Raw genomic sequence first — 11,038 nt, forward strand, 5'->3', positions numbered from 1 at the left:
TTAAATTGCAGGTTATGTGCTGTTACTGGTTTTGAAACGTATTTAAAACTTTCTAATTTTAAGAATGGCATTTTAAACAGATAATTCAATCTCTTGTGTTTTTTGTCTACCCTCTACCCTCGGTAATTTTCATTCATTCGTTCCCCTCTTTGGCTTTCGACACTATTTGGCAACTCACCTGTGAATCACCTGAAAGTTTTCACCGACCCTATTCTATACTACGCATCACACAGGATGCGCTGTACACAGAAGCGGTGGAGTCGCTCCCTCTTTCCATCGTTGCCGCGCCGTGGTTTGACGCATTGCAGATCCGCGCTGGCCAATCAGCAGCCTCTGTACAGGGTGCAGAATATTGCGGCTCTGCTCCGTCCAATCAGCATCCGTCTCTCAAAAACAAAACCGCAACTTCCCCAGTGCTGTCAGCCGCGCTGGTTAGAACGTATCCTTCCGCCTGCATAAAACTCTGTGTTACGCAAAATAGTCCGCCACTTTCAACAGATTAAAAAACTAGCATAGATACGAGAAACTCCCCCTTCAAAGTCGCTTTTTCCACCTTGTTCCTTTAGAAGCAAACAATTATTATTGTTATTATGAACAACAACAAGTTGTGATTATCGTTTTTCTCCAGACAAAATTCTCCTTTTATAACATTTCTCTTGTTAATATTTTAGGACAACAAAAACACAGTGTGTTGCATGTTACAGTGTCATGTGCAATGGGTCAAAAATATATATGTTTTGCCTGGAAGTGCACTTTTTCTTTAGATTGTTGTACTTGAATAATGAGGCCACACTCACATTTTTATTTAGGCCTACATAATATCAATGCATACAGGTAAATTTAGATGCCAGGCCCAGATTACAATAACAATCCCTGTTATGATTTTGATGCCAGATGTAATGGAAGCCAATTGGCCAAGAGGCATCGGCAAGCTTCATGTTTGGTGCCAGGTGGAAGGGACATGTGGCCACACAGAAGATAATGCAATAATACTGGAAGGTATATGAGACGATCTCCCAAAGCCAAAATCCGATTAATAACTCAGCATGACTCAGTTGTTTCTGGCTGTGAGACAGTGATCACAAAATATTATTCTGACAGTCTGAGACAATAACCGCACAAAGGTATTCATGTCATGAATAAAATATAACTAATGTTTTTGACTGTATTTTAAGGAAAAATTTAAACAAGTTTAGAATTGCATCCCATATTTGTGTGAGTTCTGATGCAACAGAAACACGTTCCATCTTTCTGCTCAGTTAGGGAGAACACAGGGGATGTTCCCCCCAGATAGATTAATTTTGAGCTGTTTGAGAGCACTTGACAGTTCTAATTGTATGGCTTGCTTATGAATGACAGTTTACCACATGTTTGACTATCTTAGCTGTCCTCCAGTATTAAGAGACATCCAGTGAAACTGTCCTGAAGTGGACCATGTGAGTTTGCCATCCAATAGACCAACTGTCTGACTGATGGTTAAAGTCCTGTGAGAGATATACCCAACCACTATCAAGGTTTAACATGACACCTTAAATGTGATTGATGAGAAGACACCGATGTTTAAACATATCCAAACTTTGTCCACAGTTTCATTCAGTTGACTTCATTCCAGTTCTTGTGTGTCTGATTTATGACTGCATATGTTTAATGGCAGAGAAATGGGCTTAATTTCATTTCATCTAGCGATACTGACGCTACACACACTACTAGGTCTCCAATTACACAGAATGAATGCTGCATTACCAACAGGAAAAAAGCAGCAGGCTCACTGCATATCTTGCAAGCAAATTTGTCAGAGAGAGTACAATATCAATGAGAGATCCTGCATTATCAGGGAGCTTTTGTCAAAATCCTGTTTAAAGACCTTGGTTATTTCGTGTACATTCCTGATTAAATTGTATTTAACCATAGAGCAACAATTTCGTAATTATTAATTTCGTATTATTCCAGCACAGTGCTCTGAGCTTAATGACAACTTGGATGTGACATCGCAGAAAATGCTCGACCCATGCCCCCACAACAGGCTAATCCGGCCTTGCGACCCCCCCGCCACACACACACGCACACGCACACTGCGGAGGAATACAGTGAGCCTTAAAGCAGTGGTTCGTCTTGCCTGCCCGCCTCCAGCGAGCCTTGTTCAGTGGCAGCCGTCCATTTCCTCTCTCCCTGTAGCGGTAGCAGACGAACGTCTCCAACTCAGACATGGTGAGTGTTTGCTTCTTAGCCGCGGTTAGCGATATATACGACTTGAAATTGTGAGTTGACTGAATGCCAGGTAGCTGTTTGTCACGTTTCTCCTGGAGGCTCGTTTTGTTGTATTATCCTGAAGCGCCCGTTGCAGAGAGCGCGAGTAGAACGGGATTGGATGCGCCGATGGGTTAGCCAGCTAACTAGCCGTTAACACTGTGGCGGCTAGACGCAGCGGCTCGTAGATGCTAGCGAGAAGTTTACCACGGCACCGTTGCCTAAGTTAGTACCAGCACACTGAAATTATAATGCAGCTAACAGTAGTCGATATTATTATTATATTATTTTACTGCCGGCCACATATTGGCCGTAGCTGTGACGGCTCAATTGGCTGCCAATGTTAGCATCACAGCTAGCGTTACATCCCCTGTGGCTGATATTCCGTTATCCGACAGCTGTAACAGTAAACTGTGCATTTTCGCGTTGAGAGTTGTGCACTTTGTTTCGGGAGTGATGCAGGAAACGGACTTGTTTGTGGTGAATCTCTGCATAGAATTGTGGATGCCGGTGTTGCGCCGATATCAGCGACCAATTTAATGTCCGATTCACTGGCATTAGACAGTCAGCTACAACTGAAGGGTGTTGGTGGAGTACAGACAGATCTACGTTTCTGGCCCCAGTTTCTGCGCCTACAGCTGTCAAATATTGTCACCCTTCCGGTTGTCTTTCTAAAGGGTCATCATTTTCACAGTTTTTACCATAACCATTATCGATAACAGCTATCAAAGTACAATATTTGACTGTTGTAAAGACTGCAACAGCTGGCAGTCTTAATTAGGTCATAAAATATGTTGTAAGACCTGTTCATGACCACTTTGCCACAGGTGAAATCACATATTTTAGCTGTCGGTAAACCTATGAAGTGAACATGTTGATGACAGCCGACTCGTTTTTTTGATGTTAGAAGTAAGGTGTTAATAAAATCTGGTCTGTCTTATGTATCTGAACATCAGGACATTGAACAAGCAAGAAAAGCTGTTTTCATTTGTTAAATCTGAAACAGTTAAACAGCATAAATGTCTCTAGATATTTACAGTCCTTCCAGTTCTGATACAGAATCTGGTTTGTTGTCCACAATTGCAAAGTGTCGTCCTTTTATTCAGCGTCCCTGGAACAGTCCCCGGGGAGTGGTAGCATCGTACACCAGTCATGATCATAGTTTAAAGCTTGTGGGGCGAGTTGCTTACATTGACACACATACAGTGCTCTTTGTGCATGTGAACAAAATGGATTAAATGTAAAGTGGACTTTTTCTTTATGGTGTATTTGTGTAAGTTTGGAGTAGACGCAAACCTTGTTTGACAGATGCAGTCTGCTGAACACATCGTCGGCTCCGGTCTCTTTGACTACACAATCAAAGCCCTTAAATTCAGCAAACTTCCATCAGTTTTTAACAAAATCCTGCAGCTACATGCCACTTAGATTCATCTTTGGACTTGAATATTTCTGGATCACACAGTAAGTGACTTTCGGTTGAAACAGAAAATTGTCATTTGTTATTATTTCTTGACACATCCTCGTGACATACATGCCCTGGCTAACACAGTGGTTTGTGTCCTGGAGTGCATCTGGTTTGGAAATATTTGCTGATTATATTGCTATAGTAAAAACCAGCACATTTCTCTTTTCAGAAGGCCTGGGTCCAAAACCAGTGGACTTGTTATTTTTATTTTTATTTTCGGTGTTGTCGCTGTTTATTTTTTTATACTTAAATAATTGCTTACTTATTTTACTTCTTAAAGGCATAATTTATTGTTGCTTCTAACTTTTGCTTACCTCAGTTAAGATTAGTTAGATTAGCTCTAAAACTGTGTTGTTTGGTAATTGACATACATGTAGTCTGACAAGTTTTCACAGTGACTCAGGGTCAGTCGTGTTGAGCAATTAATCAGAATGTTGTAGATTTTAAAAGTGCTAAAGAGGATTCATTTGTATAACTACCTGCTCAATTAGTTATCATGCATACATGGTTGGCTTGTGGTTGTTGTAGCTAGGTGTTTGACAAAGTTTGATACAGGAAGTAGGGAGCAGTCAGTGGGATTGAGACATCTTTCCATTTGTGGGATTTGTTTTGAGCAGACAGACATCTTACTGCTCTTAGGATGCGAAAGGTGTTCATAATAAGCCTGCTTGAAATGATAATTTACTGGAAACAAAATAAATATTGTGTTCTTACAGTCAGCTTAGTTCATTATAGTCTACACAGACCCAGTGGATGTGTATATTTTACTCAGCATTCACCTTAAATGTCTTAATACTATCCAAAGGTGCTGTAAAAGCAAATCAAAGGGCCTACATGCTACACTCGCACTGTGTAACAGGAATGTGGTCTGTATTGCCAGGACTGCAGCGCCTTGAGAGGAATTTGGCCTGGGGATTAGAGGGGTTAGCAGCTTGTTAACCAACGATAGAGCGCATACACACATGCATGGACATACGCATCATTGCTGTCATTATCATCAGCCCAATTCTGAAAGTCTCATTATTTTTGCTTGACAGTGCTAATACCTTGGAGATGAAACATGTCAGTTTTGACCATTATTTTCACCTCTTCTCCCCCACATTCTCTCTGTCCACAAGGTCAGAGAAATACATAATAAAATTGAGATTAGATATCCATATTTAGAGTAGTATTTCTACAGCCTTCCAAACAGATTCTGCAGTTTCCAAATTTCATTTTATGTTACAGCATTCTGAAAAAGATTCCGATATTACGACATGGGTCTTCCTGGCTTTTATTTTAACAAAACACTATTACTAATACTCAAAACATACTCATGACTTGTAGAAAGGAAAGAAATAAGATTCATGAGCAACAACGTGGATTTTGTTAAGTTTTGCTGGCGGCAGTATCTTGTAGAGGACACATATTATCAAATTATTACGAAGTTTTGATGAATGCTTTACTAAAGTAGAAGCAAAGATAAGATAACTCTAAATAACAACTTAATAGTTTAACATTCCCCTAGGGTAGGTGTAAATCATAAAACATCACAGAATTATACTCACTAATTGTAAAACAGCTGTTTTTGTGCCACACGGCATCAATTTATTGTCAGTTGCATGCTATTTTGCAGCACAGCAATCCAGTGGAGACTTTTTATAATATTTCAGTATCGATCTATCTGTGATGTGTGAGGGGATGCCACGTGGCTCATGCCAACTAGCTGGTGCATCAAGTGCAGGTTGGAATTTATTCTTGCACATTCTTATATGCACTTATGGTGCATGGGTTGACTTTTGTAAGAAGTCTGCTTTGTTTTTGTTTTCGAACCATTTTCAAGGTTCGTTTTTCATTCTATGACACGTTTGCACAATCAAATGCAAGTCATAGGGCCTTTATGTTTCAGATTTTGGCTCGTTTACTTCAAACAAACCTGAACTGACTCATGGTGGACTCCTGTGGAAATGAGTGCATCACTCACAGAAACTATTGTAACTGTGTGGATAGGGGCCCCTGTCAGAGGGGGCCATTTGGTGTGACCCATGATGCTGTCTGGGAGGTCCAATGACCAGCCAACTGATCCTCCCTAGGAGCTGCAACTGTAGCAATGAGATGACAGGCCACAGATTAACACATGCATATACACGCACACAAAACCTCTGTGACCTCCCCCCAGTCTGGACACTGTTACTCTCACACACCTTAAATCAATTTTCCTGACACACTGGAGTGACCTCCTCTGGCTAGGCCTCCTGGCCTGTACACACACACATTCTCTTTCTCTGTCAAAGTGTTGAGGGCTCTTCATCTGTTGAACTACTGCAGGAGGTGGACACTTCATCTGTGCATCCATCTTTACTGTAAATCTGCTGAGGAGATAGACAGACAGGTGCGCACACACACACACACACACACACACACACACACTGACATGGAGGCATAGGGAGCAGGTGTCTCCAAAGTCTCACCCAGTTGAAGTCAGATGCCGTCAGGGAAGGACAGCGTCTGGTCACGTACACTCACAGCACTGCAAGAAACAAGGACAGAAAGAAAGATCGGCAGTTAAGTGGACAGATTTATTGAGAGACAGACAGCGAGATGGACGAGTAACCAGGCAAACTTCAACAGAAGGACCAGCTTTTCCATCAGCTCTTCATCCAGTTCATGGAAGAGAGAGACATCTCCTGTCAGGTCAGTGCCAATCCAGTGACCTATGCCACTCCAGAGGGATTGTGAAAACTTCTGTCATCTACCCAGGCATCCACTCAATCTGGAGGAATTGAAGGACAAGTTCTGCAATTATCCTGACATCTGATTACTATTCATGTGTCCATCCAACTATCCACCTATTCAGCAAGACTAACAACCAATCTGTTTTACTCAAATCGAGTCTCAAACTCAAGTGTTTTCCTCACCCATATAGTAATGTAACTATTCAGAGAGATGGCAAAATCTCCTGTCCACCATTCCCTTTGTCCATCTGTTTCACAGATCAGGAACGACTGATAGATGTCTGGCCATCATTTTTTTCGTCCACCTATTCCTCCCCTCCCAACAGATCATTACTGCCCTTCTTGCCATCATTCCTTCATCATGCTGTTAAAGAAGGCTGCTCTGTACCAGACAGAGGACGAGCTGGTGAGCCTATCCACTGTCTATGACCTCTTGGACGAACAACAGCACCACTACAAGGAGCTCATCCAGCAGCAGGAGAGGAACTACAGAGCCTTCCTACAGATGCTGATGGACTCGTCATCCAGCCGCATGGACAGCCTGGTCAGAGAGATGCAGGACCTTAGAAATTGCTTGCAGAGAACCAAGACCGAGGTGGCGGAGGTTAAAAAACAGGCTGTACAGAACAGCAAGCGAGCGGAATGCCTGGCTGAAGGCTTGGTAATGGTGCGAGGGGCGCTGGATGGCCTCAGCGTTAAACCAGGAGTAACTGGGAGAGGTGCAGAAGGAAGAGGTGTGGATCTGAAGCAGCGCAGAGGAGGTGGTGGGTTAAGGCTGGATGGAGGAGGAAGAGGACGTGGAAGCAGAGGCGGAGAGGCAAAAAAACCAGAGCCGAAAGCAGTGAAGCTAGTGGCAGACCTCACAGATATCCACTTTGATGACATAAAGGTTGTACACAGATGCACACGCTGGGAAATCAATGGGCTGGCTGAAGCTTTTAGCATCACTAGGTGGTATGTTGGTGTAAATGTATGGCTTGTGGATAGCCAAACATTCCGACTCATAGTTTTGAGATACTGTGTGGTTGTAGTTCATACTGGAAATGATTTTGCTGTGACTAGATGTTTGTATAAATATGCTCACTCTGAGTGTAGTTCATCCCAAGTGCTTCTTGTGTCTGGTCATTGTGGTCCCATCACTTTACCACTGACACAAGCTTGTTTTAATGGAGTGTCCTTACAGCCTTCCTCAATTCAGTGTATGATCTCTTGGTCTCTTCTGACTTCTGTTTGTTGTATACGTGTGGCTGTTGCTGATTGGGTTTGGCTAGGAAGTAGGGTTTTAACATCTTGGAAGTAAAGGATGAATTGTGTCAGTCCATGACCTGGGTTCACATTCATATTTGGCATCCCATTTGCATCCCAGGCCAGTTCTCTTCTCACTTCCCTTTCTCCTTTGTCTGTTTTTGCTTTTTAGGCTGACCAACTAACAGAAGAGCAGATTGCAGGTAAGGTGACAATATAAAAACACTCCTTTACTATCTTGAGCAATAAACACATATTCTCTGCACAGGCCCATGCATTATCACCTGCAATTTTAATGTCTCTTACATCTGCTGTCAATAATATTTTCTCTTTCATCCATTCCTACACTTCTTGTGCCTGTCCAGAGTTCAAGGAGGCCTTCTCCCTGTTTGATAAGGACGGAGATGGGACCATCACCACTAAGGAGCTGGGCACTGTCATGAGGTCACTTGGTCAAAACCCCACTGAGGCAGAACTTCAGGATATGATCAATGAGGTGGACGCAGATGGTATGCTGATTCTGCCTCAACCTAGGGAAGAAATTAAGTGAAACTGGTCTTTGTATACCCTTTGGCTGGTCGTATTTATAACTTCTGACCTTCTCTCCTCCAGGCAACGGGACCATTGACTTCCCTGAGTTCCTGACAATGATGGCGAGGAAGATGAAGGACACTGACAGTGAGGAGGAGATCAGGGAGGCATTCAGGGTGTTTGATAAGGTAAGCCTGTGTGTTGTGTTGTATTACATTTGTCTCATCAGTAGTTTAGCAGTAATACGCAAAAGTCATCCATTTGAATTCAGAATATTGCCTAAACATATGTGGACAACTAAGAAGAGAACTGCTTGCCCCTGTTTTGCATGACAGTGATATTTGATAAAGACATTGTAGACTGTGTGTGACTAAAGCTGTGTGTGTGTGTTGACTAGGATGGCAACGGTTACATTAGCGCAGCAGAGCTGCGTCATGTGATGACTAACCTGGGAGAGAAGCTGACAGATGAGGAAGTAGATGAGATGATCAGAGAAGCAGACATCGATGGAGACGGACAGGTCAACTATGAAGGTATTGGAGAGGAAAGTCTGGAGACTTGAAAGATTAACAACAATAATATTGCATCACATAGCTGTGGACACCATTTTCTTTTTTCTATCATTGGTATTATGATTAGTTATGTTTGTGGAACAGGGCTAAGTTATGTCAGCTGACACACTGATGATAGACAGAAGCATTTTGTGTGTTTGAGGGAGTGTCTCATGGCTGGGTTTTTTAAGTCTGATTTAATTGTTTTGCTTTGTTACAGTACACAAGTCAAACATGGTCCAACATAAACTGATGGGTTTTTATTGTTTTTCTTTTCCCCACAGAATTTGTTCAGATGATGACCGCCAAATGAACTGGGCTCACATTAAGACAAAGAATCAGTCAAATGTTTCACTTACCTCTTATTGCAAAAATCTACATTTATTCATACTGTTCTGTATACACAACTTAAACTGAATGTTGGAAAACTGAAAATCTGTCCATATAAACAAGCTCAAAAAAAGGTAAAAGACAAAAAGAAAAACCTAAATGAATCTGCATGTACTGGCTTGTATACCCCGCCCCCCAGCGCTAAGCTGCCCAATCAAGATCTCAACTCGTTAGCCAAGCAGCCTCCCTGCAGCTGGCTGGTTTGGCCACTGCTCCTCTGCTTCCTGGTTCCATCTGCCTGATGTCATGATGATTATATGGGCTGGCCAATCGCCTTTCTTCTATGACTTCCTGTTTTTTTCTGTTCTTCATGCATGCAGCTTTAGATGGGTTACTGTTGAGAGCCCAATGGCAGACGGCTGTTGTTGGGCCGGGACCCACAGAGAGGAGGGAGGGGGTTAGTTGACAGATGGATAGGAGTGAGTGAACCAGCGGAACCTTTGCAGTTTGCTTACCTAAATGAAGTCAGTGACGACAGAGATATTTTTCAGAAAAATATTAAAATGGAATAAATAAGAACTCATTTTAGATTCTGTGTTTCTGGCATGTCAGGATACTCGCTTTATCCTTTGTGTGTTTACCTTTTTTGACGGTGAAGCCTGGGTGGGGCATAGATTTGAGCTCCTTAGGCGTTGGGTGTGTCCTAGACTATTTGGAGGGGTGGGGTGGGCATTAAAGGTGATCATGTACAAGAGCAACATTTGGGGTAATATCTCGAGTATCAGCTTTTGCAAAGTTGGAGATTTGCAAACAGTGAATCTGCGGTTATTCCTCACTGAAGCATACTTAGGATGTATATTGCCTCAAAGGTTGCATGTCTATCATGATTCGACAGGGGTGTTAATTTCAGTTTAGTGGGGACGGGGTCGGTGCTTTGCGGCATTTCTATCTTGTGTTTGTGTGTGAGTTTGCGTGTGTAAGTGTGTGCGTGTGGGTGCGGCGAGGCCCGGCCCAGTCCAACTGTTCTGTTCAGTTCAGTTGATCTGCATTCCAAGTTGTACATGCTGGTCTTTACATTTTGTTTTTCCAATAAAATACCATGAACTAACATCTTGCATTGGGTCTTGGTGTGTTTGTTTCTTAAAAATGAGCCGACTTGTGTCTTCTTTCAGCGAAGGCTGATTCTGTGGGGGAAGTGCAGCTTTTAAATGACTCATCTGTGCTACTTATTGCATGCAGTGTCTTTCTTGGTGTGTAAGTGTAAGCACAGAAACAAACCCACTTTTAAACATTTTGGGAGGGGAATTGGTCCACTCCTACATTCCTAGATCTTCTAAATGGGCAGTTATCAGAGGATCAGACAGTTGGTCTGGTTTTTAACACCCTAGACTTGAACAGAAAAATGCTACATGAAGTTGCAACTAGTCTTTCATACAATTTATGTATCTGCATCGCTAAGTAGTTGCACAGTATGGGAAACCGGAGCAGTTATTAAGAGTTAGAAATAAGGTGATATTGATTAAACCCTCTCCATCTACTGTATTTAAATATCATTATCATTACTTATTATCTTTCCTTGTTAATACACCTATTAAAAAAATCCTTCCAACAGATAAACAAATGCAGTGTCCTAACAATACCATTCTGTTCACATGAGGGAAAGGATGTGCTACAGGAGGATGTTCGAAATGTGGAAGTGTTTAAATTGATTGTCCAGCTGACCAACATGCCAATGTCCTGAACACTAACAATGGTTGTGGACACCAACATGTCTTCACTAATCTAATGGTACAATTAGTGTGCATGGAGGGGTGCCACAAGGACTTCTCCAGATTGTCCAGAATGTCTGTCTGCAGATGAGGAGGTGTTGCTAGGCAACAGAGCCAGGCATGGGGTGGGTGGAAGTGAAAGAGAGGGAGCAGAAAACTGTGGGAGTTTGAGGAGAGAGCAAGAGA

At 42.4% G+C, this 11,038-nt stretch overlaps 1 protein-coding gene across 1 annotated transcript; it reads left to right on the plus strand.

The window, feature by feature from the left end:
* The first annotated feature begins 2,098 nt into the window (after window positions 1-2,098).
* Window positions 2,099-10,193, plus strand: calm1a (calmodulin 1a). The gene is made up of 6 exons (XM_041954509.1): window positions 2,099-2,208; window positions 7,844-7,874; window positions 8,037-8,180; window positions 8,284-8,390; window positions 8,600-8,735; window positions 9,038-10,193. The coding sequence occupies exons 1-6, from the start codon at window positions 2,206-2,208 to the stop codon at window positions 9,064-9,066; spliced, it is 450 nt and encodes a 149-aa protein (XP_041810443.1). The 5' UTR covers window positions 2,099-2,205; the 3' UTR covers window positions 9,067-10,193.
* The last annotated feature ends 845 nt before the right edge of the window (window positions 10,194-11,038 follow it).

Source organism: Chelmon rostratus, chromosome 15, assembly GCF_017976325.1.
Source record: "Chelmon rostratus isolate fCheRos1 chromosome 15, fCheRos1.pri, whole genome shotgun sequence".
NCBI classification, from domain to species: Eukaryota; Metazoa; Chordata; class Actinopteri; order Chaetodontiformes; family Chaetodontidae; genus Chelmon; species Chelmon rostratus.